Source organism: Naumovozyma castellii, chromosome 2, assembly GCF_000237345.1.
Source record: "Naumovozyma castellii chromosome 2, complete genome".
Lineage (NCBI taxonomy): Eukaryota > Fungi > Ascomycota > Saccharomycetes > Saccharomycetales > Saccharomycetaceae > Naumovozyma > Naumovozyma castellii.
In genome coordinates this window covers 197,438-223,060 of record NC_016492.1, presented here as the reverse complement: position 1 = coordinate 223,060, position 25,623 = coordinate 197,438, and the positions used below count along the sequence as shown (strand labels likewise).

At 36.7% G+C, this 25,623-nt stretch overlaps 18 protein-coding genes across 18 annotated transcripts; 10 read left to right on the top strand and 8 right to left on the bottom strand.

Annotated features, from left to right (window-relative positions):
- Positions 1 to 125: 125 nt before the first annotated feature.
- On the top strand, positions 126 to 1,154 carry MCT1 ([acyl-carrier-protein] S-malonyltransferase; the record flags this gene model as incomplete). Its single annotated transcript, XM_003674547.1, has 1 exon — positions 126 to 1,154. One exon carries the CDS (start codon positions 126 to 128, stop codon positions 1,152 to 1,154), a length of 1,029 nt encoding a protein of 342 aa, XP_003674595.1.
- A 61-nt stretch (positions 1,155 to 1,215) lies between these two features.
- RCN2 (Rcn2p) lies at positions 1,216 to 2,016 on the bottom strand (the record flags this gene model as incomplete). The annotated part of the gene is made up of 1 exon (XM_003674546.1): positions 1,216 to 2,016. The coding sequence occupies one exon, from the start codon at positions 2,014 to 2,016 to the stop codon at positions 1,216 to 1,218; it is 801 nt and encodes a 266-aa protein (XP_003674594.1).
- Positions 2,017 to 2,359: 343 nt separating this feature from the next.
- NCAS0B01330 (uncharacterized protein) lies at positions 2,360 to 2,971 on the top strand (the record flags this gene model as incomplete). The annotated part of the gene is made up of 1 exon (XM_003674545.1): positions 2,360 to 2,971. One exon carries the CDS (start codon positions 2,360 to 2,362, stop codon positions 2,969 to 2,971), a length of 612 nt encoding a protein of 203 aa, XP_003674593.1.
- A 94-nt stretch (positions 2,972 to 3,065) lies between these two features.
- Positions 3,066 to 5,681, bottom strand: RFC1 (replication factor C subunit 1; the record flags this gene model as incomplete). The annotated part of the gene is made up of 1 exon (XM_003674544.1): positions 3,066 to 5,681. One exon carries the CDS (start codon positions 5,679 to 5,681, stop codon positions 3,066 to 3,068), a length of 2,616 nt encoding a protein of 871 aa, XP_003674592.1.
- A 271-nt stretch (positions 5,682 to 5,952) lies between these two features.
- Positions 5,953 to 7,416, top strand: RUD3 (Rud3p; the record flags this gene model as incomplete). The annotated part of the gene is made up of 1 exon (XM_003674543.1): positions 5,953 to 7,416. The coding sequence occupies one exon, from the start codon at positions 5,953 to 5,955 to the stop codon at positions 7,414 to 7,416; it is 1,464 nt and encodes a 487-aa protein (XP_003674591.1).
- Positions 7,417 to 7,631: 215 nt separating this feature from the next.
- AIM41 (Aim41p) lies at positions 7,632 to 8,192 on the top strand (the record flags this gene model as incomplete). Its single annotated transcript, XM_003674542.1, has 1 exon — positions 7,632 to 8,192. The coding sequence occupies one exon, from the start codon at positions 7,632 to 7,634 to the stop codon at positions 8,190 to 8,192; it is 561 nt and encodes a 186-aa protein (XP_003674590.1).
- Positions 8,193 to 8,471: 279 nt separating this feature from the next.
- NCAS0B01290 (uncharacterized protein) lies at positions 8,472 to 8,972 on the top strand (the record flags this gene model as incomplete). Its single annotated transcript, XM_003674541.1, has 1 exon — positions 8,472 to 8,972. One exon carries the CDS (start codon positions 8,472 to 8,474, stop codon positions 8,970 to 8,972), a length of 501 nt encoding a protein of 166 aa, XP_003674589.1.
- Positions 8,973 to 9,226: 254 nt separating this feature from the next.
- NCAS0B01280 (uncharacterized protein) lies at positions 9,227 to 10,079 on the top strand (the record flags this gene model as incomplete). Its single annotated transcript, XM_003674540.1, has 2 exons — positions 9,227 to 9,238; positions 9,318 to 10,079. The coding sequence occupies 2 exons, from the start codon at positions 9,227 to 9,229 to the stop codon at positions 10,077 to 10,079; spliced, it is 774 nt and encodes a 257-aa protein (XP_003674588.1).
- A 293-nt stretch (positions 10,080 to 10,372) lies between these two features.
- Positions 10,373 to 10,480, bottom strand: NCAS0B01270 (uncharacterized protein; the record flags this gene model as incomplete). Its single annotated transcript, XM_003674539.1, has 1 exon — positions 10,373 to 10,480. The coding sequence occupies one exon, from the start codon at positions 10,478 to 10,480 to the stop codon at positions 10,373 to 10,375; it is 108 nt and encodes a 35-aa protein (XP_003674587.1).
- Positions 10,481 to 10,916: 436 nt separating this feature from the next.
- Positions 10,917 to 14,276, bottom strand: CDC60 (leucine--tRNA ligase CDC60; the record flags this gene model as incomplete). The annotated part of the gene is made up of 1 exon (XM_003674538.1): positions 10,917 to 14,276. One exon carries the CDS (start codon positions 14,274 to 14,276, stop codon positions 10,917 to 10,919), a length of 3,360 nt encoding a protein of 1,119 aa, XP_003674586.1.
- A 200-nt stretch (positions 14,277 to 14,476) lies between these two features.
- Positions 14,477 to 15,457, bottom strand: ENV9 (Env9p; the record flags this gene model as incomplete). The annotated part of the gene is made up of 1 exon (XM_003674537.1): positions 14,477 to 15,457. The coding sequence occupies one exon, from the start codon at positions 15,455 to 15,457 to the stop codon at positions 14,477 to 14,479; it is 981 nt and encodes a 326-aa protein (XP_003674585.1).
- Positions 15,458 to 15,724: 267 nt separating this feature from the next.
- On the top strand, positions 15,725 to 17,554 carry BEM4 (Bem4p; the record flags this gene model as incomplete). Its single annotated transcript, XM_003674536.1, has 1 exon — positions 15,725 to 17,554. The coding sequence occupies one exon, from the start codon at positions 15,725 to 15,727 to the stop codon at positions 17,552 to 17,554; it is 1,830 nt and encodes a 609-aa protein (XP_003674584.1).
- A 590-nt stretch (positions 17,555 to 18,144) lies between these two features.
- On the top strand, positions 18,145 to 18,825 carry SRL1 (Srl1p; the record flags this gene model as incomplete). The annotated part of the gene is made up of 1 exon (XM_003674535.1): positions 18,145 to 18,825. The coding sequence occupies one exon, from the start codon at positions 18,145 to 18,147 to the stop codon at positions 18,823 to 18,825; it is 681 nt and encodes a 226-aa protein (XP_003674583.1).
- A 221-nt stretch (positions 18,826 to 19,046) lies between these two features.
- On the bottom strand, positions 19,047 to 21,017 carry APC5 (anaphase promoting complex subunit 5; the record flags this gene model as incomplete). Its single annotated transcript, XM_003674534.1, has 1 exon — positions 19,047 to 21,017. The coding sequence occupies one exon, from the start codon at positions 21,015 to 21,017 to the stop codon at positions 19,047 to 19,049; it is 1,971 nt and encodes a 656-aa protein (XP_003674582.1).
- A 307-nt stretch (positions 21,018 to 21,324) lies between these two features.
- Positions 21,325 to 22,677, bottom strand: CLP1 (cleavage polyadenylation factor subunit CLP1; the record flags this gene model as incomplete). The annotated part of the gene is made up of 1 exon (XM_003674533.1): positions 21,325 to 22,677. The coding sequence occupies one exon, from the start codon at positions 22,675 to 22,677 to the stop codon at positions 21,325 to 21,327; it is 1,353 nt and encodes a 450-aa protein (XP_003674581.1).
- Positions 22,678 to 22,905: 228 nt separating this feature from the next.
- TUM1 (thiosulfate sulfurtransferase) lies at positions 22,906 to 23,838 on the bottom strand (the record flags this gene model as incomplete). The annotated part of the gene is made up of 1 exon (XM_003674532.1): positions 22,906 to 23,838. The coding sequence occupies one exon, from the start codon at positions 23,836 to 23,838 to the stop codon at positions 22,906 to 22,908; it is 933 nt and encodes a 310-aa protein (XP_003674580.1).
- A 306-nt stretch (positions 23,839 to 24,144) lies between these two features.
- TMA16 (Tma16p) lies at positions 24,145 to 24,741 on the top strand (the record flags this gene model as incomplete). The annotated part of the gene is made up of 1 exon (XM_003674531.1): positions 24,145 to 24,741. The coding sequence occupies one exon, from the start codon at positions 24,145 to 24,147 to the stop codon at positions 24,739 to 24,741; it is 597 nt and encodes a 198-aa protein (XP_003674579.1).
- A 189-nt stretch (positions 24,742 to 24,930) lies between these two features.
- NCAS0B01180 (GNAT family N-acetyltransferase) lies at positions 24,931 to 25,443 on the top strand (the record flags this gene model as incomplete). Its single annotated transcript, XM_003674530.1, has 1 exon — positions 24,931 to 25,443. The coding sequence occupies one exon, from the start codon at positions 24,931 to 24,933 to the stop codon at positions 25,441 to 25,443; it is 513 nt and encodes a 170-aa protein (XP_003674578.1).
- Positions 25,444 to 25,623: the final 180 nt, after the last annotated feature.

Here is a 25,623-nt window from a genome sequence, read left to right as displayed (position 1 = left end):
CGTCCTTTAATGTGCGACAACACATCCATCCATCGATCGCTTCTGTTCTTGTTCTTGCCATAAATAAGTAAGCTAGTCTAATCTACACAACAACAACAACAACCAACAATCTCGTCAACCCACCAATGAGACTCATAACCTTCCCAGGCCAGGGAACATCCATCTCCATCCCAGTGCTCAAAGCTCTCATAAGAAACAAATCCAAGCAATTCCAACTCATACTGAACAACAACGGCACCAACGCCAATGACCTGCTGAACTTCATCTTCCGCAACCCTTCCAACCCAGGATCCATCGCCGTGTGCTCCAACCTACTCTACCAATTGTACAAGATATCCTCCCTCACTCCCACACCAGCCGATGAACCACCGCTTTTATTAGGCCATTCACTGGGCGAACTCACTTGTCTCTCCATCAACAACCTCTTCACACTCAACGATCTATTCAAAATATCAAACTATCGTAACGATCTAATGATCAAATACACCGAGAAATACCTCATCGCTCACAAGATAAACCATTCCAGTAAGTTCGAAATGTGGGCCCTCTCATCACCAAACGCCTCTGATCTCCCGGAACAAGTATACCAATTACTGACGTCGTTGCCCATACCGAATGGCACAGTCTCCATAGCAAACGCAAACTCACCAAAGCAATGCGTCGTCACGGGGCTCGTCGAGGATCTGGAGTCTCTAAGAACAGAACTACATATCTCATTCCCGAAATTGAGAATCACTGAATTGACAAACCCATCAAATATACCCTTCCATAATGATAGAATATTGAGACCCATCCAAGAACCACTCTACGATTACATTTGGTCCATCTTGAAACAGAATAATACTCAGACAATGACGGAATTGCCCATGGGCATCATCGCGAATTTGGACGGTGGTGTCTCCAGATTTGTTCATCATGCCCTAGAGAAATTCATCAAGTGTTCCTCCAACACGGTGGAGTTCACCAAGTGTTACGAAACTATTAATAATAAGGCGTTTAATGTCACGGATTCAGTGTGTATTGGACCGGGGAACGTCATATTTAATCTCGTAAGGAGGAATTGTCCCGATGTGGTGCCCTTTGAGTATTCGTCTTTGACAACGGTCAATTTGTTCCATGAACACGAGCTGCAATTGCAGGAGGACAAGAAGTAAATAGAAAACTTTTTTTTTTCCTTTCTTTATATATTTATTTATTTGCATGTAATTACTACTACTACTCAATAAATTGATTCAACGTGATCGTGGGACTCTTCGGTGGCGTGTTGTTGGCACTATCACTATTCGTGACATTATCTCTTCCAGTATCAACAGTTAATGATGTGGTGTCCCTGCCTGGTTCAAACAAGCACGTCGTAGCAGTTCTCAATGTGTTAGGGGCACCCTCAGGTAAAGAAACCTTCGGTAACGGTTCCTGATAATAAATTGATTTAGAATCACCAGAAAATTTTAATAATGTAGGTGATTCTAATGACGCCCTATCAGGTGATAACGATTGTCCACCCACAGATAATGAATTCAATGATACACCCGTCGTTTGCGGATTCGTATCTAAGGAAAGAATCGGTTTCCGCAATGATGTTAGATCCTTTATCGGATCAAGTTTGATCTCTTGACCATTATTATTATTATTAGTATATTTATTAATATCATCAAACGAACGTGATCGGATCGGATTCTTATCACTACCATTGACATTGGAAATCAATAACGATTCAGTCATGTATAACTTCATCTTGACCGAGTCCCTTGCAATCACATCTTTCAAGTATTCATAAATGGTAATAGTGGACGCCTCAGTATCCATTATAATAACGATTCGATTCAAGAACGATAGCGGTGTAAAGTATTGTAAATTGATTTTTAATTCAGGAAACTTATCCTCGAATAATTGCTTCTCCAACCATTTGGGCCATTCTTCACTAAACTTGTTCTTCGGAATATCAGTAATTAAAATTTGGGTCTTTTTCATCGAGTGTGTGGCGGATCCCTTCTTTCCAGATCCTATCTCTGCCATTATGTATCAATTCTCGAGCGTGTGTGTGTTTAAATACTTTTCACCTTGTTGTCTAAGCCCTCTTAACCAAATTGATGTACCTTTTTCTCCTCCAACAAACCTGTTTATACTGTCTTAACCAAGTCAGCCTCCATTTCACGCATTACCAATCTTGTTAAATTATTCAATTATTGCAATGAACACGGGACCCCTTCCCTTTCCCTCCAAAACGAAAACCCCGGTGCACATAACGACTCTTTTATTGTTCCGGAACCAAAAATCGGCTTAGAAGCGTCACAAAATTTTTAATATAATAAACTATTTCATTCAACTCTAAGAATGGGTTACACAGAACCTACTACAAATGTCACACAATCCTTCCAATGACTCACTTTTATTGTCCCACCATGACGAGGACCTTATAGATTTAAGCCAATTGGATCTGGAAAATCAATTCCCACCGACAGATTCAGAATCTCAAAATACAAATGATTTTCTGAGTAAAAAAGATCGTGAAAGATGGTACCATGGTAGAAACTTACTGAATCGCCAGAATATATTAGCTTTAGTGGTGCTTGTCCTATTGGCAATTGTTTCCATATTAATACTCTCACCATCTTTCATCCCAACACTTTTTAACACCACCAAAGAAAAATTTAGTCATATAAGAACAATTACTCCAATAAATAATTCATCACAACAAACAGAAAAAGCAATACAACATGCACACCATTTGAAACCAAATCAAAATATGGAATTGGAAATAATTCAATATAGTTCACAAGAGACAAAACCCCATATAGACGGCAACAGTTCATCTTGGGAATTTCTGCAAAATTCAAATCAAGAATTCTTCTTGGTTAATACGACTTTCTCACTGGATAAATGGGAACACTTCATTAATTTTGTGGACTACAATCCACAATTGAACAGGATTCTCATTGGTGCAACCAATAATGCATCCCTACAACAATAAAAATTTACCGGTAATGTAACATTAGAAAAAGGGTACGTATGTATGTATATGATAATACGATATATTTCGTCTTTTGTAAATTAAATGATAATCATTATGCTTTCGTTTTTCTCTTTTTTGAAGCCGCTGACGCTTTACTAATAGCAGCTCTTTTCTTTGAAGGTCTAGCCTTTTGCTTGATAAGTTTATCCTTCTTTAAATCAAGACTCTCTTTACCCTCTTCATCATCATCATCAGCAGGAGTAGCTACATTATCAGCATCAACAACATCTTCAAAATCAGGAGTACTACGAGCTCCACCACCAGTACCTGTACTGGTACCAGCTTTATAGATTGCCACGGGATGAGTCATAGAATTATATTTCCTCGTGAAGGCAGTCTTAGTTTGGGTAGGAATCTTTTTCAACTGTTGTACAGTTACATCAGGTCCAATCATAAATTCCATTATGGTATCCCAATCCTCCTTGGTTAAATAATATTCATCCATTAATTGAATCACCTGAGGAATTCCTTCGGACCCATTCTCCAACAGGGGATTCAATAATTCTTTCTTCAACAAAGGCATATACTCTAGTCTTAATCCGATCTTATTCGTAGATGTGCTTAACCTTGTATGGTATTGCAATTCTTGCAATAATCTATAATATTTATTCATCTTGGAATTTTGACCTAACCAACTACTGAAATTGATTCTACCCGTCATATGACCTGCCACTTTGGAAGCTGGACGGACCGACGACAACACAGCATGTAATGGTAATAAACTCCATAATTGTTCACTACTACGAATCTTCCTTTCCACAAGGTCACCTTGAGATATACTTTCTGCTGCTTCAGCGACAGCCTGTATATGTGTCTTACCACGGGGGAGATTTGCAGGTTTACAATTTAAATAATTCTCCTGGATCATCAATGGTGCAAAATCAAAATCATCAAAATATAATGCAATCTTATCATTTAATGTGAAACTATGGGACCCAACATCAGTGTAAATATATCCATCTAATAGTTTATGAGCAATATCAAATGGTTTCAATGCAATATTTTTTTCCCAAGCTGAAGAAATGGCTTTAATATTATCATGTCCAATAGATTTTGTCGTCTTGGAAATGGTTGATAATAAGTTAATGATTTGTCTTATGTCACCTCTTGTAGTTTGAATTAATTTATCAATAACGTTAGGATCCAATTTAAAACCTTCGCGAATGGCTATAGTCATTAGTCGGGATTTGACACTATTGGCATCTGGCCTTCTAAATTGTAAGTCCAAACAGACCCTATCAAAGGGTCTCATCTTGGGAAGATTACGTTCGTTACAAATTAATATCATTGGAGTAGAAGTTTTACGACAAAATTGTGCCAATTGACCGACACCACCCCTGTCACCTCCACTCATACCATCGACTTCATCCATAATAATCACAAATCTTTTACCATTCTCATCGGCTAAATCGTCCTTATGTTTAAAAAACCCAACAACAGACATATTATCAAGTGCATTTTTCACACCTGCATTTAGCAATGATTTGGATCTAACATCAGAAGCATTTTGTTCCAAGATGTCATATCCTAATTCCTTAGCAACGAGATGGGCTGCCGTTGTTTTACCAATACCAGGTGGCCCATACAACATTGCTGTACGGAACACACCAGTTCCGTCTCTCCCAGCGTTCTTAAATTTATTCTTTTTATTTATTTCCCAATTCGATAACCAACTTTTTAACTTAGCCACACTACTCTTATTACCACATATTTGTTGTAAATTCGTGGGTGCATACTTCACGGTCCATAATTTATCTTCATCTCTAATGATATCTTCTTTGCTAACGACTGCTCCACTACTCTTTGCAAGTTTGATCCTTTCCTTCTTAGCATCTTCCTGTGCAATTATTTTTTGAGCATCTTCCATGGCTTGTGCTTCTTCCTGTTCTTTCTTTAGTCTAGCCTTTTCAGCAGCAGCACCATCACCACCTTCTGCAGGCATACCGGCAATTAATTGTTTAAATCCTTCCTCATCAATTGCCTTGACCTTCAACTGCTTAATCTTTTCCAATTTTTTGGGACCAGCTTCATCACCAAGGACTACTACAGATGTTTTCGATGAGATTGATTTCGTGACACGAGCACCATATCTCTTTGCTAAAGCTTCCGATTCACCACGCTCTAAGGTAGGTAAGACACCAGTGAAAACAATGGTAAGGCCCAATAAACAATTGGGTTGCCCCTCAGGGAAATCAGTGGGCACATCCACCAAAGAATCATCACCTGCTGTTGACGCGCCTCCTGCTTTGAAATCAAATGTGATATTCTCCTTTACATGCACTTTGGACAGATCCAAAGATGGAATCTTATCAAGGACATCCTGTGCAGTTATAGATTCACCTGTTGCTTTCGATTTGGGTTTAGGTTTAGGTGCAGCCGCCTTCCTGGGGCTCTTCACAGGTTTTGCTTTGGCAACAACTGGGACTGGTTTCTCCTCCTTTGAGTTCTCGATTGCTTTAGATTTCTCATTGATGGCTTCTGTTAATTGCCTCTTTCTTGGTGGTTTTTGAATTAGTTCTTCTAAATCATCATCCTCGTCAGAATCATCCAAATTGATTATTTCAGGTGCCTTGGAAGCTGATGAGGAGGTACGCGAATTAGTCGCCGAGGACTTTGCTGTTGGTAATTTCTTCTTATTCTTGTTGAAGAAATCTGATATATTGACCATCCTTTAGCTGATTGATCTCAAGTAATATTGTATGTGTCCTGGATCTATTCTTTGTCCCTGATGTCTTCCATTAGTTATTATTTATTTAGAATAGTTGGAAATATTTTTCGCAGCGTCAACGTGGAATTTATCCATTCATTGTCTACCGAAGGTTTATCATGCACCTAAGTAGATTGATTAAAAGAGCATATTCACTCAATTGGCTTTGGAAAGGAGAAATCCTATTTGGAGAATAATCTATTTATAATAACTTATATTAGTATACGAATAAATGGGTAAAAATAAAAAGAAGAACGCCAAGAAGCAAACCCAACACGTTGAAGAGAAGAAGCAAGACCAAGAACATGAACCTGTTGAAGTCGTTGAAAAGGAAACTGAAAAAGTAGTCGATACCCCAGAAGTGCAGCAATCTGAAAACAAGGATGATTTACAGATATCCGAAGCTGTTGCACCGGAAGTTCTCGAGCCCAAAGTGAACGAAAATACAGAACTGCAAAAGAAAGATGCTGAGATAGAAGCTCTAAAAAAAGAGCTAGCACATTTAACGAAGGAATTCGAAGAAACGAAAAGCAGAGCATCGAATGAAGTGCCCGCACAAGTAAAGATAACTACTGAATCTGAAGCTACGTCTGATCAGACGGAGGAATTCACGAAAGTTAAGGAAGAACGTGACCATTTTGAATCTCAATATAACATGTTATTAAGCAGAATTTCCTCCATGAAAAACGTATTCCAGAAGATGAAAGAATCTCAAAGAGAACTAGAATTGGTTCAAGAGCAATTAAACGAGTATGAATCTCAAAATATAAAATTGAAGAGTAAAGTAGAGTCGGTAACTAAAGAGAATAAAGAATTAAGTTCTACTGTGATAACCTTGAATAAAGAATTCTCCACATTAGAGAGTGAATATGAAGCCTTAGAGAATACGTCATCTGAATATGAGAAGAAAATAAAAAGTTTGGAACACCAATTAGACAATTCTTCTAGTACACATTCACATGCTTTGGAGGCATCTCAAAAGGAGAAGGAACAATTAGATTCTCAATTACAAGAACTTATAGTAATACTGGATAATAACAAGCAAGATATTGCTGATTTAAAAGACGAGAAAGAGGAACTCAAACAAAATTTACAAACTTATGAAAACGAAAAGAAAAACTTGGAAAATTTAGTGGAACAAGTATCTATGAAGTTAGAGGAAGAGACGAATAGATCAAAAGAAAATATTCAGGAGAAGGAAAAAGAAATAAATGCTTTGAGAGTACAACTAGATACCAAATTGGAGACAAATAAGGAACTGGCCCAAGAAATGCAAAATTTGAATGATGAGATTGAGAAGCTGAAAGAAGGCACGGCGGCTAAAGCTAAACTCGAGGAAGAATCTAAAAATCAAGCTGTACAAATTGCCAAGTTACGTCATGAGGCCATTATTTTAAATGAACACTTAACGAAGGCATTAGCAATGTTGAAGAAATCAAGTGATTCAGAGTCTGTCGATAAAGAGTTGATTTCTAACTTATTAATTTCATTTGTTTCCATCCCAAGAGCAGATCCAAAGAAATTTGAAGTTCTAGAACTACTCTCCAGTTTCTTGAGTTGGGATGATGATAAGAGACAACAGGCAGGGTTGATCTTGGATCCTAGGGAAAAGGACAAAAACCCAGGCTCCATGTCTAGAACACAGAATTTTGTATCATTATGGACAGATTATTTAGAAAAGGAGAGCGAGAAGTAAATAGCACCCATCTAAAGCCGCATTCTTATTTTCCTTAGAGATTTTATCATTATATATCTTAACTAATACCAATTTTACAAAAAATTGTGTCGTTCTTGTTTCTTTGTTTATTTTGCCGATACAATAACTACCTTGAAATTTAGGGACTGTTTATCCCATGCCAACTGAACTGTTAAAAAACCATTGATATAGAACGAGATTAAACAAGTCCCAGAATGTTTCAGTTTACTAGACCATTAATAAAAACATCTATTTTACCATTGAGGTTATTGAGATTCAGTTCAACCGAAGCTTATACCAATGCGCTGACCCACTTAAAGAAGGATCTTAAGGCTGCTATGCTTGCCAAAGATGACACGAAGAAGACAACTATACGAAGCATGTTATCAACAATCAAAAACAATGAGATTGCCCAAAATGGGAAGGAGGCCACGTTTTCAGAGTTCACGCTCTTTGATACATACTCCAAGATGATTAAAGAAAGCCAAGAATCTATAAAGGAATTCCAAGAGAATGATAGAAAGGATTTAATGGAGAAGGAAAGCGCCGAGATGGAGATTGTTAAAAGTTATCTGAGGCAATTACCAGTAACCTCAGAAGAAGAAGTCGATGTCAAAGTCTTTGAACTATTGAAGAGCCTAAAAGAGAATGATAAGGACTTACAGATTAAGAATGTATTTGGTAAGGTAAACTGGAGGGACCTATCAAATGAATGGAAAACATCTCCAACTGTTATAAAACGTAGTATCCTCAGACAATTCAAGGATGCTTTATAGGGAATGAATTTGCCTATCTTTAAAAGTTAACGGGCATCACTTGTAAATATTTAAATAGAGTATGTCAATACATTCCCTTCGGAACCATCTTTACGATAAAAAAACCTAACCGTAGCAGAAAACAAATTCTCATGTCCGGTGGTATGTACTAGTTTCTTGTGTCATCTTTTGTGACATTTTCTATTGCCCGTTTCTCACTAAAAGCATTTGAACGGTATTTATAATTATCCTCTTTATTTAATTCAAAATAAGAATAATAATACAGCCACCTAACTATTCATGATGTTCACTGAAATCTTCTTAGTATTTCTAATAGCTCTTTTCATTATCAAAACTTTTAATTCAAGGTACACCGTTACACTGACGTTGGATGTTTCTATTGTTCACAAGACTGAGTTTGTCAAGAAGAGAGAATATACATTTGATTCAGTTCCTATAGAAGAGCCCATTTTCAGGAATCAAACAGTTTTGTATTCCCCTATAAAAAAACAATATTTCCAAGAAGCACTGGTAGAGAAAATATATGAAGCCATAACAACTTCCGTTCTCCGCACAATATCTTCACTGAAGTTAGCCCATTGGCATTATAAGTTGGGGGCCAAATCAAATAAAGCCAAGGAGAAATCCACTATTCAAGATACAAGAAAAGAGTCTGATCTTTTTGATTTTAAGAATGGATCAATAGATGAGGTGTTAGATCATTATTCGATTGTACAGGTATATCTGGACATGGCAAAATTAAGAAAGGAAAATCTCAGGACTTCGATTATAAAACTTTAGAATATCACTGAAGAAGAAGGGTTAGCTTTAGAGAACATATTACAAATAAAAAATCAGAAAGAAGTATATAACTGCATAGCATTTATAGAATTTCAATATAATAACTACATTATTAGAAGCGTCGACATTTCAATTTTTGAGATCGCCCGACTATATTTTGTTTTCCAATGAGCAACTGACTGATTGAAACATTTCTTAAAGTCAGATACCAATATACAACCCATTAAGCATACCCAAGCAAATAAAAGTAAACCATGGTAGTACCAGTATGTCTACTACTTTAGTGTCCATCAAAGAGACCCAAACGTTACAACAAACTCATACTAACTCGGAAGATATATCCAGTCCGTAAAAAGAACTATTAGGATAAAGACGACACAGCATATCCTTCCTGACTTACCACCAGTAGAGAACTTCCCAATGCGTCAATGGAGCATTGAGATTGTTATGCTTGATAAAGAAGGGAATGAATTGCCAGCAACCATCCTAGACAGAGTTACTTATCATTTACATCCCACGTTTGTGAACCCAAATAGAACCTTCCAGGATTCTCCATTCAGAATTGAAGAACAAGGGTGGGGTGGATTCCCATTGAATATAAGTTTGTTTCTTTTGGAAAAGGCTGGAGAAAGGAAGATTACTCATGATTTGAATTTCTTACAGGATTCATACCAGGTGGATCATGTTATTCAAGTGCCAGTCAATAAACCAGCGCTGGTCACTGAATTGGCGAAGAGTGGTCCTATGGTGGAAATAACAGCTTTGACTGCCAATTTAGGGACAAAGAGGAAGAGCACAGCTATTGTTGCTGAACCCAAACCGAAGAAGACTAAAATGACCACTGGGACTATTCCTGTTACGAGTCCGGTCTTAATGAAGGGTGACGTTGATATTGAGAGATTAGCGTTCGGTTTAACAAAACTAAAAGAGGATGATTTGGTAAATATAGTTCAGATGATAATGGACAATCAAACGCCTGATATGGATGCATCCAATAACGTGGAAGAGGGTGAATTTGTTTTTGATTTCTTTACATTCCCAGAAGACTTGCTAAAGAGTCTTTGGGAGTATGTTAAAAGCAACGTTCCAGCAAAAGATCTGAAGTAATTCATGTACTACAAACATAAAGCCATCAAACATTTATAACTTAATAGTAATTACTTTCTCCAACTTAAAAAAATGCCGCAATGAACTATCTATTTTACAACCATTATTCGTTTTCCGACAAATATAGAGAAGAAATATAAAGATTAATAGGTACCTTAAAAATACCTTTGGGTACCGTTACATAACATTTATATGATGTTCTTACAAATAGTAAAAAAAAAAAAGTTTTTTTATTATAATCGGTATATATTATTTATTAGTTAAAAAGTCGAGTTTGTCCTAAAAGTGACCATCTAGACGATGACACAGCTAACGTTACTTAAACAGTTGATGACAAGATCGAAGTTGTCCTTCTTTTCTTCGGAGTTATCTTTTTGAGCGGCGTGAGTAGATGGTTGCATTTTTAAGTTATTTTTTTGTTGTTGGATGGTGTTTTTAAATTATAACAGAAGGAAAAGGAAAAGGAACACTCTCCACAAATAATTGACTTCACCTGCCCTTTTATACATTTCAATCAGCAATAAAGAAAACCGATCTGTACACAGAGATAAATCTGGTATATAGGTAAATCTTGCTCCTTCAAAAGCGTACCTACAGAATTTTGTAAATCATTTGTTTGAAAAGGGAAAGAATGCTCTTGCCGCCGATCATGTTTAGTTCCTAAAACGGATAATACAGAAGAAAAAGCAAACATGTAAACATTACTGCACCCAGTTAATAGTAAATTTTTCCTTGAATTGTATACAGAAAGATAGGTTACATACTTTATAAACATTTTTATAGACTAATCGCGGTTGTTCATTTTTGTTTTTGTTTTTGTTTGTTTATTTCATTAATTCAGATATTCTGGAACACGACACCCGGCATACCTGGAACTGCCCCTTCAATTGCCTTTGCAGATCCTGGAATTGGAACTTCTTCCCCGGAAAAGATATCCTTGGCAACCTTAGCTCCGTTAGGGAATGAAATGATACTGACTTCAGCAATATTCAAACCTTGGGCAGCCCTTTCAATGTTTTTTAACGCAGCCTTTACGGTGTCGATTTCATTAAATAGTAAATCTCTTTCAAAAACTTCTTCTGGAGTTTCAGTAGTTAGACGTTGTTTCAACATGGAAATGAAAGGCATAGCTCTCTTCATATCCTTTGGATTAATATTCTCCCTAATTTTCTTTGAGTCATCTAGGGTATGTTCGGCAAACATTTTACGGACAACTTCGACACATCCTGATTGCCATTCTGGGAAGGATTCTGAAATCAATAATGATAATTTTACTGGTTTAGAACTGTCTATTTCAGCAGCCTTACCCTTCTTCTTCTTCAAAGCTTGACCTTCAGCTTCTCTGATAGCCCTTTGCAAGTTTCTAACATAGTTCAAAGAAGAGATTACACCTTGATCAACTGGTTTAGTAGCGCGAGGGAATTTAGCATTTTGAACAGACCCAGTTTTGCCAAGAAGTTCACGATAAATATATTCAGCGAAATGTGGAGCAATTGGAGCTAGGACTAAAGCTTGAGTTTCAATATAACGGAAAACAAGATCCTTGTGCATTGTACCACTGGCTTCACGGTAATAATCTCTTGCCGTTTGGAAATCGAATAGACCGTATTTCAAGGCATTCTTATAGTTGGTCAAGTGATATTGTTCGTAGGTCTTTTCAATTAAGGCATTCATCTCATGTTCGAAAGCAACATCAAAGAAATCAGTTATTTCACCAGTTCTCATAGTTGTGTGGTTCTTAATAATATCTTCAGCCCAAATCTTCAAGGTGTACAATCTTAAAATGGCAGCATTAGCATTAGATTCATCGAAGTTGGCATCTTCGACAGTGTCACCTGCGTCAGCAAGAGCGATACGACTGGCGTCAGCACCGAATTTTTCAACAATTTGTTCCAAAGTCATAAAGTTACCTGTGGATTTAGACATCTTGGCATTGTTTAACATTAAATGACCATTAGCTCTAATACCCTTTGGCCAGAATTTCTTTGGGAATAAGGCAACGTGAGTGTAGATGAAGAAAGTCAAATGGTTTGGAATCAAATCCTTACCAGAGATAGAAACATCTAATGGGTAGAAATACTCAAATTCCCTTCTTAATTTTTCTAACGATTCTAATGGAATATCAGATTTAATGTTATCGGTATGTTGGAAAATGTAGTCAAAAACTTCTGGTGTCATTTGTTCAGCAGTGATATTTAGTGGACCAATATCCTTCCCAAAGTAATCTTTGAATAATAAATGAGCAATTGTGTAGAATGCTTGGTAAATGGTAGAATCTGACAAGGATTCAACCAAATATTTTTCATCCCATGGCAATCTAGTACCTAGCCCATAGGTACGGCAGACAGCCCAATTCTTTAGCCAATCAAGAACACCTTCAAAGGCGTTCTTAACTTCTGGGGCAAATAATTCCATTCCTTCCAAACATTCGACAGCCTGTTTCTTCCATGATTCTTCACCATAGTCAACATACCATTGATCTTCTAAGGAAACAATACATTCGTCACCAGAACGCGACATGACCAAAGATTCAGGTTCATTGTAGACAAAAGCTTCACCAGCATCAATCAAGTCAGCTTTACATTTGTTCTTAGCTATTTCAACCTTTTCGCCCTTGTACTTACCGTATATCATCACACCGGAGTAATAATCTTCTTTGTATGCAGCCTTTTTGGCTTCAGCTAATAAGTTGGTATCCTTTGGTGATTGAATCTTCAAATCCTTACATAGAGTTTCAGCAGTAATATCACCGTACTTTTCGGTATGAATAATAGGTAAGATATCACCTTTAACCCATTCAGCCTTAATACCGTAATATTCAGGTTTATGTAATAAATCCTTGGTGGTCATGAAATCATCTGGAGAGTTTGATGGAACACAAGTAACGACACCTGTACCCTTGGAGGCGATAACGGTTTCCATAGGTAAAATTCTTAGTTCACCGTAAGCTGAAGCGGGTGCATGAATCTTGGTACCAATAAAGGCTTTACCTGGGATAGTAACAACAGCTTTGTAGTCACCTCTCTTTGGAGTCAACTTTTGGTAAGACATATTCTTGAAAGCACGTTCAGTGGTAATGTAATAAGAGTCACCTGCATCGAAAATACCGTATTGAATCTTTGGGGAAACGAAACAACAGGTTTGACCATACATCGTTTCTGGTCTCAATGTTGCTGCAACAAAGTAAATCTTCTTTGATTTATCGATAGCTGCTGTTTCATCAATGATCTTTTGAGCTTCTTCGGCAAATTCGGTAGCTTCAATCTTGATACCAACATATTCTTGTGGTGTGACACCTTCACCAGATTGTCTATCATGATCCATACATGCTTGGCCATCCTTTTCAGAATAAACAGTATAACGCTCACCAAACTTAATCTTACCAGCAGCCTTTAATTTGTTCATTTGCCATCTAATGAAGGCATCGTAGTATGGATTAGCATCGGTGGTTACGAAAGAACGTCTCCAATCGATACGAGCACCAAAAGAAGTACAATCTTTTTCAATTAGAGGTGGGAAAAAGGTTAACCAATGCTTACCATCAGCAAATTTGTAAACTTCATCTCTTGGAATACCTAATTGAAGCATAATTTCAAACTGATATTTGCTACGGCCTTTCTTAGCTTGAGCTTTAGATTTCTTAGCCTTAAATCTTGTAACGTCATCGGATTCTTTCTTAACTTCAACAACTTCCTCTTCTTCCTCTTCTTCAGTTGGCACATTTAGATAATCCTTACCAAATAGTTCGGCTTCTCTCTTTAATTTATCAGCACATGCAAGAATTGGCATACCGGTACAATGGAACCCTAATGGGAACAAAGCTCTCTTCCCGTTCATTCTTTCAAACCCAACGGAAAATTCCACCTTTGATAAAGTGAAACAATGGCCCGCATGTAGTGCACCATTAGCATATGGGTAAGCCATAGAAGACATAAACTTAGGGTATTTTTCATGTAGTTCTTCACTGGTCATAGTGACGGGTTCTTCCGAAAGCGTTGGTGCATCAATCTCGAATTGATGTTCTTCAGCCCAGATTTTCTGATATTTCTTTTCGATGGCGATCAAAGCATCTCTACGAGCCGTATTTTCTAGGACTAAACCTTTAGAAGCGGACATTGTTTCGGATATAGTTGGTAGACCACTATCTAGCTTAATTATAGCCTTCTGTACTATTGATGAATAGTGTAATATATACATATGATATTGAAAAATTTGCAACGGACGCAAATGGCATTCGACGTTTTTCAGAAATTGACAACAACAAACGGGCCGTTCCCGGATGAAATGCCAGCGGTTATTTTTGTAGTTCAATGACTCATATATTACTACTGTTTATCTATAAAATCTATCTACTTTTAGAAAAAGAAGGGTGGCAGAAGCATTGGTAGTACAATATGCTATATGTTAAATCCACGGTCCTTTAATTCGTGGATAGTCCATATCCATGTAGACGCCGCATCATCCAGGTTGTTGGCAACATAACTGCATTTCGATTCTACACCACCTGTGGTAAAATATTTTCCATTATCTCTCTCTGGGGTAAGGTCAGGGGATAGAGCACAGTGAAGTGTAGCCAAAGAACCTTGTTCATTAGATACCCCAACGAAATATCCAATGATTTGAAAGAATAACCAGAAAAACATTCCGACAATCGGGAGTCTTGTCCAATAACTGAACAAGTTCGTATTCATTACTAAGCCAGGATGAAGAGACAGGCACAGTACCTCTGGATACTTAATGGAAAGCATCTTTGTATATTGAATCGATGCAGTCTTAGCCACAGCATATCTGAACCAGGTGAATATCATATTAGGTTTATAATCCCATTTCTTATTTAAATTCCAATATGTGACCTCCAAACGATGACCTAATGACCCTAAAGTTATTATTCTTCCGTGGCATTTCTTAATTGCAGGTAACAATCTCATAGTCAATAGAAAATGTGCAATATAATTTGTTTGTAGTTGAATTTCAAACCCGTCTTTAGTTAATTCGTAAGGTATTGCCAATATGGCGGCATTATTTATCAGCACATCTATTTTATCCTCTAGCTTCAACAATTTCTGTGCAGCTTTTTCTACGCATTTTAGATCAGTTAAATCCATATGAATATACCGGAGAGATCCAAGATGAATATCCTTTCCAAAATCGTCGACCTCTTTTTCTAATAACCCCAGTCTTGCTTCTGCCTCAATGGTAATCTCATTGATGGCTTTCTTTATCTTATGTGAAGTGCGTCCACATAAGTACACTGTGAACCCGTGCATATATAAATGCAGCACAGTGTACCAACCAATCCCGCTGTTTCCTCCTGTTATGACGGCAACCTTCCGGTCAACCTCTGGATTGTAATATGGCAATGAATTGGGGTCTATCATTATTGAGCACCCTTACTTGACCTTCAAATCGTTAGCAACTTTGTAATATTCAATTGGTCGAAGTTGTCATTTGACTTCTCCCATACTCATCTATCCATTATTATTTTGACAGCGATTTTTTTCTCCAAAAAGTTTCATCTTACGTAATCTTAAAAGTTTAACACTGAAATGTTACAATCAGGCTTTCATTTAGACGAAAAGACAATGGCACTTCAATTGAGAAACATTTACTATCCTATTAAACAAAGTATTCTGTTTTAACTCCAGATGGATTACGAAGAGATATTGTTTGGTCTTCAACCTTTGATAAATGCCTCAACGGTCAAAGAAATTCCACTTCAGGAAGTCTATGTGGAAAGCTATCTGACTGTCCTTGATCAATTGGCTGTGCATTTACGATCTCCCATGAATAGGGATGTTGTTGGCTCCACGGGGTTATTATCAAACCTTCTCCGAGTATTGGAGTCAATGTTGGATATCTGTTTCCACGATTCTACCTTTGCCGGTACTAATTCCTTATTTAAGCTGTCATCGGAATTAATCAGATGCATCGCCAATTGTCTGGTAGATAATGATTCTAATAGGGAAATATTTGTTGGTAAAGGTTCAGATTTGCAAAGCAGAAATAAGATTTTGGATTATTTCGTTGGTAGGATATTGAAAATGGAGGATTCATTTGATGATCAATTCCTTTCTGATTTACAGCTGAGAACAATTATAATGGTAAAAAATTTATGTTTAGATAATGTAGAATATGCTAAGAGATTTGCACCTCACATTAGAGGGCCGCTACTAGACATGCTTCAAAGAAATCAGAATGTTTATCTTGAAGACTCAATGGCTGTGTTATCTGCATCAGATTTATTAAGTGAATTTGTTCAAGTATATTATTCAGGTATTTCCCTATCTGATCTAACATTTTTGGCTCAATTTATAGCCAGAGTAAGTAAAACCGTTGTAAGTTTAGAGATTGATAAAGATTCAAATGAAGCCGATAATGATGATAGTGAACTGGAAGATGATCCTAATTCAGATATTCTATTCAATTTAACACAGTCTTTTGAAACAATTGTAGAGGAAGATTCGAAACTGAACTTTTCTGAAGATACCTTATCACTTCAGGGAAAATTATTTGAATCCCTAGAGATTTTAGCACCTAAGAATCTTGCCAATAAATTAATAATTATGAGACGATTGGTATCATCAATAGGACATATTTCGGCAAACGAAACAAATACCAATCAAGAGGAACAACAATTGTGTCAGAATGTGATACAATCTTCAAAAAATGGATATACGATAGCTGCAGCCTTGATATTACTATCGAATTCTATACATTCGAGAAAAGATGCAGATTCAATACTACAACGTATTGAATTGAGACAGTTTTTATTGACAGCTAAATATTTTCAAGACCCTATTCAATATCAAGGATTCTTTCATATTTTGAAGAAATTATTGAGTATTAGTAACGCAATGTTTCTCACCGATGAAGATTTAAAGAATATCTGTGAAGCCTTAAATCATGCTCATAACCAAACCAAGTTTTTCCAGAATCTTTCTCCCTTAATAGAAGGATTTTTAACTAAACTGATTGCGGTATTACCAAGCTCTGTTGTATTCAAACTCGTTTGTAACGAGGAAGAAAACCTTTTCCTACCTGTAATATTAGAAGCTGATAGTATCATAGCATGTCTCACCTTGGGTAAACTGTTACTCGCAAAACAAGGGTGTCCTGACAGCATTCAAGAACGTTTATGGAATAAAGTATTCAAATTCCAGGATTCCACGGCGGGAGATGGCGTCTCAATGCATTACCTATTCGAATTAACTAAGACGCTGGGGATTTTCTTCAAGAATTGGGGGGAGACAAGAGGTATTGGGAGCAATGTCATACTTGGGACGTATGTTTCAGATATGACGCTGTTAGTGGAGACTGTTGTTGGAATTAAGGGAAAGGGAGATAGAGCAAGCGAAAGTGTGCTGAACAATGGTAGATTCGTAGCGGGGATGATTTTGAAACTACTGGGCAAAGAGGAAGCATTGACACCGGAGGAGACAAAGCTTCAGCTAGTGTGTAAGCAATTATTTGAGTAGATCAACGAGTTACGTACCGTCTAGAAATTTATAAACAACGTCGCTTAATAAGTTTCGCCATCGGAGGCTATACGAACCCAAAGCCACTTGGAAAGCCCTTGTTTTTCTGAATCTCCAATGGAGTCCAGTTCGTCATTGAGCAAACGATCACTGTTGAACATCAAATCAAGTTGATTCACTGATTTTCCTGTTTGGGAATTCCGCAACATCCAAAACGCGAAACGCCAACTTTTGGCGCGTCAGGCAAATATTCCACCCGTTTCGCGTTGGTTTGTTTTGAAAAATTCTGAGTTCCACTATCTGATGGCCTGAACTTATATAAGACATTTTGATGGTGGACAATTTCTTGAAACTCCACTTGGTACCTTGTCGAAACGTTTTCTTATCTTTAAAAGTCTTCCTTTGCTTCTTTCGTTCTTCCACATAATTGATTACTACAAGTAACTACCCAAAAAGTCAACAATCTAAAACCCTTGAGCCAATATAGGTCTCGTCCATTCCTTCAATAATTAGTACTTCCTTTTAGATTCCACTTTTTTTCCAGTCCTACCCTAGTCATTCACTTAGAAATTTATCATTCTCCAATTTCAATGTTATTCAAGAACACCGTTTTATTAGGTTTAGCCGCCTCTGTTGCCTCAGCTTTGTACAACAACCAATCCAATCCAGTCACTGCTACTTCCCAAGGTACAGTCACTTTGGCACCAAAGTACACTGTCGAACCTGTTGAAAATGTTTTGACCTATAAGGATGACACCACTACCTTCTTTGTCACTTCTACCACTTATAAGACAATTTGGTTAGGTTCCTCCTCCGGTGATTCAGCTCAAACTGCTGTTGAACAACAAGCCCAGGCTCAAGCTCAAGCCCCTGTCACTCAAGACAATAAGGCTGCTGCTGTCAGTGCCTCTTCAATTGACACTGACACTGAAACAACTTCTACCCAAACTACCACCGTCTATGTTACCTTGACATCTTCAGGTGTTACCGTTGGTAAATCACCAATTGTTACCTCTTCAGCTGACAGTGATATTAAGAACTTGAACAAGAATGCTGATATCGACGCCTTATCTTCAAGTAATTCTTCCATTTCTTCAAACACTACCTCCGCTGTCGCTGCCTGTGTCCCAGTAACAAAATATGTTACTATTTCAGCTGAACCAATCACCAAGTATATTACTGTTACTGCTCAACCATCTTCTCGCTTCTCAAGATTCTCTAACTCTTCGAGCTCTAGTGCGATCTGGTCCAACACCACTTCTCTACATTAAATGTAAGAGGTAATTGGTTAGTATAGAATCTAGTTTCATTCTAATCAGGGACAATACACTGTTTTTTTATTTTCCTTTATTTAAGACATTCACTTTCTTTTTATCTTCTGCTATAAAACAATATGTAGGTTACTATCATGTATTTATGTTTTTCTATATATTTTCTTTTGCTTTTACGGTTATAAAAAAGAGTTGTATTTTATTATTAGATACTTGAAAGTTTACATTAATTGCTGGAATAATTCCAAGACAGTTCCTCTTAAAATAGGGAATTGTAAAAGAGCAGTCAGATTCAAATTCATGCAAGATAATGCTTCTTCCCTCTTATTAATTTGAATCAGTAATTTTAGAAGAATAACCAAGGATTCCATCGATTGTAGTTGGTTGTATGTTAGGTGAGATTCATCGATCATATTCTTCAACACAGGCATGCATCGTATTCCCTTGCCTGAATGCAGAAATACTTGGCATTTTTCTTTTTGAAACTCAAATTTCCATCGTTTGTCCGAATATTTATCATCACATTCTTTGATTCTCTCGGCAATTCTTTCCATGGCGGCCCGAGAGTCTCCACAAGATATCAGACGCCGTATTTCCAACAATTTTAATTCCATGCTTTCTTGATATTGCAAAGATGGATTCTTTAAACCAGTTACGATCTCGTACAGAGATTTATATTTGTCATTTCTTATTTTATCATCCATGGAAATTGATCTTCGTATGAAGGGAATTACCTCTTGAGCATGCTTTTCTAAAAAGGGAGAATACAAATCTCCCACAGATCCATACCCTAATGAATCCCACAGATTCTTTCTATATTTTAACATATTCACCATGATCGATCTAGACCTACCATGTTGCAAAGTGATAATCATATGTTTGAGCGATGAATATAACACTGTCATGACATTGTCATTATTCATCAATGATGTCATAGATTCAAACTTATAGGCGCTTTCAAAGACTAGAATATTCTCTGAGTCTGAATGCTTCTTCAAATATTCTATAATTTGATCTATTGTCACCTGAAATTTAGAGGCATTTTCTGGGTATCTTTCAATGAAAGCGACCATCCATATCATTATCAGGTTTAATGTTCTAGAATCTTTATTCTCTCTTGCGCTCTTTGTTGCCTCTTCAAAACTGCGGATTGCAGCATCACAATCATGGAATGAAGAATGGAAAGTGGCAAGACTGAGTAATGACATATGGAAACATTTGTTAGAATTTCCGGTCAGCATATAATCATAATAACTATGTAACGAGTCTAATGCATCTTGATAATATCGCGACTTCATAGCTTGTAAATAATGTAAAATATGCAACGATGGAAATCTTGTTACATCGGCTAAGGAAACTTTATTTAACATTTCTAATATATGTTCATAGTTGGGATCAGCCACATCATAAAAACACATATATATGCACCAGTTTAAAATATGTTGGAAGTACTCAGTAGATAATAATATGACGGGTTGGTCTTGCCTTGATGTAACACCCTTTGCTAGAGTTTGCAAATGACTGATAAAGTCAATTGAATCGCCATCATCGCTGTTCGGGGATGTTTGGGAAAAGATAAACGGTGATCCATGAGAGAGCTTCCTCATTCTCCTATGACTTTCATAATATCTGGATTCACAACTGTCCCTGAATTGTTCAAAACGGGTCCAAAGGTTTATACTATCTTCAAAAACACTCAATTTGTGTTTACTATAATAATTTTGAACGTATTGGCCAATAACACTCCTTTTTGTGAAGGGTTTTTTCACATACCCATTGATATGGATAAAATCCCTGTCTCGAAACTTTTGAATTCCTTCACTATCTTCAATTAATGTTTCGTCAAAAAGTAAGTTAATCAATTGGGTAATACAGTCCACTTCCCGTAGGCCTGTTAAGTGCTTAATAAAACTTGTGAATAGTTGTTGGTTTGACGTCAGTAGACTGACAAAGTGACCACTGGTTGGAAGCAATATACCATCATTATTTTTAGTATACCAGTCAGACTCAGAGAGCGGATCAAATGCAGATGTTTGGAATGTTGGTATAATCAGCTTGACAAATATATTGCAGTCTATATCTTGATCCGTATAGGAATGTATGTAAATCAGAACTAGAATCGCAACGTCATAAGGAGTGAGTGTTGATGTAACTTGAAATTCACTTTGATTGGGAAAGCAAGGAAGGGACATTTCCTATCTTTCCTGTATGAGTTTCCCTTGGTGAACTGTATTCCCAATTTTTGAAGAATTACAATTTACGTTTGTGTTGACAAATTTCGTGAGCGCTTAAAGAAACTCATCAGAATTTAAAATATATAGCCTCAATTATTTACCACAACGTTATTGACATATTTTAATGTGTTAAAATATGACTATGAAACAAAATGAAGTAAAACATGTAACTCGTTTGGTTAGCCTGAGTATTAAACTTGCAATTGAAAAAAATAAAAGAATCATTTTTCAAAAGTACTTTAAATAGCAGTCTATATAGGGTACTTCATTCTAAATATCTATAAGATGTTAAAATCATTGCCTTGTTAGGTAGTCTACCAGGAACCGGTAACAAGATTCTAATTTTCCTTTTCTTCTCATTAACCTCTGTAATAAGTCCAAATCCCAGAATCGATGCCTTTTGGACTTCAGAACTAGAGCTTTTTCTGTCTGCATAAGAAATTGCCACGAGAGCATGTTGTAGCGTACTGGCATCGACTGTCACTGGTAATAATTGCAATGGATTTGACGTAGATGTTGTTCCTTGCGCTTCTACCATGTTTATTGGCTTCCATACAGTGATCTCTTCAAAATCTGCACCTGAGGCATATGGGCTTAATATGGTCTTAGGAGTTCCATAAAAGTATTCTTTAATGGCAGTCCGTTGTAAGGACCTCTTATATGCATCATCTGCTTCAAATCTCCCACTTAATTTTGGAAGCCTTATGAGGAAATCACCAATGTATGGTCTCAATGTTTCCTTAACCTTTTCAAACAATGTAAATTCATCCTGTTCTGCTAAGACTACCACGATGTTAACTTTAAATCTATCTATAATGGTGACAAGTTCGTTGAATTCTTCATCCAAATCTGATAACGATGGTGTATTCAAGATGCATCCTGATCTCTGGACGATAACATCATTCTGTAATCTTTCGTTCACAGCATTACTCAATTGGTTCATATTATCCCAATACAAAGATCTGTTCTCTGATATATTCTCCAATCCAAAATTCTTAACAATGGGTTGTTTACTATGAAGTTCAGTGGCACCACTTGTCATACTTTGGCCCCACGTCTGTGATTGAACATCTAGAATATCTGAAATGGGAGTTGCCGTCAGGCAACCAGGTGGTGAAAAGATCCCTTCATGAGGGTTTAAATTAATGAATAAAGGTTGATACGATTTGAATTTGATTGCATATGAGCATAATGTTCTACAGAGCGTTGTCTTTCCCGAATTTGCATTCCCAACGACAAGAATTCTAGGCCCATTAAAGCTCGAGTTTCTCATCTTCTCTAAACCAAAATGTAAATTGTACACATATTTGCTAGTTGTATTTGGCTCAATCATCAAGTCTTTATTGGGGATATCTGGACATTTCCATTCTAATATGACGTTTTCCACAGCGGATAATGATATTTTCCAATTGGAAAATGTATACTCAACATCATTGGCTAATTCAGTTCCGAATATTTCTGCTATTCCTGACCTTATGGTTATGGTTAACTTAGAAGAAGACGGTATTTCGACTTTCCATTCAGTTTCCTCTTTTAAAACCAGTTTATGTACTTCGTTTGCATCAACAAATAAATCAGTTGCTTGATTAGAATCAGTAAGTCCGGGAAGGAGTGACATTTAGGTAATTTTTTCTTAGTTTGTTCTATAGTCCCTTTTGCTCATTCAATTATTGGTTCTTTGAACTCTGCAAACAGAAGCCTTATACTTTTTTCTTGGTGTAGTTTTTCCTTTAGAATGATTACGTAATTATGGACAATTTATTAATGCTACTTATATACAGTAATGTTAACGTCAAATAAAGTTGCTTAAAGTAATGTATAAAAGGGAGGGATTGTCATTCACAGGTTAATCTCTTCCTTCCGCAATCAAAGTTCTATCATCTTTAACTCTTATGGCCCATTCCGTCCAAGAACCATCATATAATCTAACATTTGGAATATCAGCCAATTCTAAGGCACCTTTGATAATGGCCCCTGTGACCCCAGTCCCGCACATGCATATGGTTTCCTTCTTAGGATCAAACTCATCGTTTAATTCCTTGAATGCTTCAGTCAATTTTGCCTTCATTTCTTCTGCTGTGGAAGGGTAGGTTAACCACTCCTTATCTAAAACATTGATAAATGGTAAAGGTTGAGCTCCTGGGACATGTCCTGATGGCAAACCAGGTCTTGGTTCAGGTGCATTTCCCTCGAATCTTGGTAAGGCTCTAGCGTCAAAAACATTGAATTTCTTCTTCAATTCTTTATTTTGAACCAATTGCAACAACTCCTCATATGATACAACCTCCTTGTCACGCAAATCCACATCTGATTTATAGTCTGTAGGTGGATATTCGGAGTCCTTTGTTCTCACGTCAGTCTCCAAAGGTAACTTTTCTCTTTCTTTATAAGCTTTAAAGTTATTTAAAAGATAAACAGAGGGATGACCAAATAATGCTAGAGTCCATGCACACCTAGGAGCACTAAAGTTACCAATTCTGTCGTACACAACCAATACATCGTCCCTCTGGATACCCAATTGGCTCATGGCCTTGTTGAAAGTGGCTAAATCAGGGGCCATATGAGGGTATGGCGATGAAGTATCCTTGACACCATCGATGTCAAAATACACAGCACCAGGAATTCTTTCATCGTTAAGAAATTCTTGATGTCCATTTCTGTTGAGATTTGGAAGATACCACGTGGAATCAATAGGGATGACTCGGCTCGTTGTGGATCCCTTTTGCTTTTCAACAAGGGAGATGAAGTTCTTAGGGGTTATTAGTTTGAAAGATGGCATCGTTGTTGGTAATATGTGTTCAATGGAAACTGAAAAGTACGAAAATCTTCAATTTGAGGTAATTGTTGTCTTTTTATATGAACCCAACCTGAAAGCAACCCAATCCAGTTATGATGATTCACAATGTCTTCGAATTGAGACGTCAATGTCTCAATTTTGCACTAACTGAGTATTTGCGGGTAACGAGAGCTTTGAAATTTTTCAGTTTTGCTCATCGCTAAAAAGTTTCAAAAATCCATCTAACGATTAGTACCCATTGCTAGTCAGTTGGTGTCCTCATAGCCAGATCGATATATACCAGAAGCAATGCCTGTCTCCAAATCACTCTCCAAGATAAAGAAGAATCTGAACTCTAATGGTAAGAAAACCATGGTCCACCCCAAGGGCCGTAAATACCAACAATTAGCACGTGCTACTTTGAGAGAGGGTAAAGTTGCTGCTAAGAAGAAGGCGCATAATGAGCGTAGATCTATTGAACTGCAACGTATTAAGTTTATTCAAGATGTTATCAATATGGATGAGTTTAAAGATATGAAGACGTTTGATAATGAAAAGATTATTATATTCATTGAACAGTTTATATCGCGTGATGATGTGGAATTAAATGGATTAAAGGCAAAGAGAAGAGCAAATAGACCACCCACTAATAAACAACTGATTTTACAGGGGAAGAGAGATTTAGAAACACAAGAATTTGAAAGAGGATTTCTTTGTCCCGATTTAACAGATTTGAAAAATGTAGAATTTCTAAGAAGTTGGAATGGTAGTTTTGGTGCTATGAGTACATTAAAAATGACCAGAATAAATACTAAAGGTGAGCAAGTGATTGGGGGTAACACTAAGACGGCCACAGCTGATTCTGCAGCGGCTGCTCTAATCAATGATGAGGTTGATATGGAATGATTAACTCTACCTGTATAATAGATAAATTTGAATAAATATAAGCATTCCTTTTTGTATGTGGTGTTCTGGTGTTTATTGAAAGAATTGAAAAATAAATCATAATGCAACGTTAGAAAGTAGATATCACAAGTTATCTTCAACGAATTGGTTACTTCATTATAAAAATGAGTGCGCTGCAATTATTTAATAATGGGACGTGAGATTATCAGTATAGAAAATGTTTATGAAAATAACCTGGGTATGTTAGTCAAATTGGCTAACACAGAGATTGAAAATCTAACATATCCAGAATCATTTTTCGAAGAACTATTCCCAAAAGGTAAAGATGCTAAGAAGGACACATATTTTGCTCAATTGGCATATTATAGTGAGATAGTGGTTGGTGGTATTAAGACTAAGCTGGTCCCTAAGAAGAAAGGTGACTCTTGCCCTAAAGGACTTCAGATCGAACTATTGGTCGTCTTGAAACAATATAGAAATAAAAGCATAGGAACGAAGCTGGTAAAATATGCGGAAGAACAATGTAAAAAGCATCACCAACATAACTTATATGTATTTGTTCCAGAAAGTGATGATGGTATAATTCAATGGTACGAGAAGTATGGATTCAAAGCTGAGGAGGCTACTTTTAAGGATTACTTTAAAGATAAAAATCCAACAGCATCAGCAGATGCAGTTTTATTGAAGAAACACATAGAATGATAGATTTTGCTATTAATTAGGCATTTAAATTTTACTTAAGAGAATACGATTATTTTGATGGCACCTCTCTTGAATATCTAATATGATAAAAATCAAATCATTTGAATAATATTATGCAAGTATCTATCTCTATAAAGTGATGTCCACCGTAAATAAATCTATAAAATTACTGGAATGGAT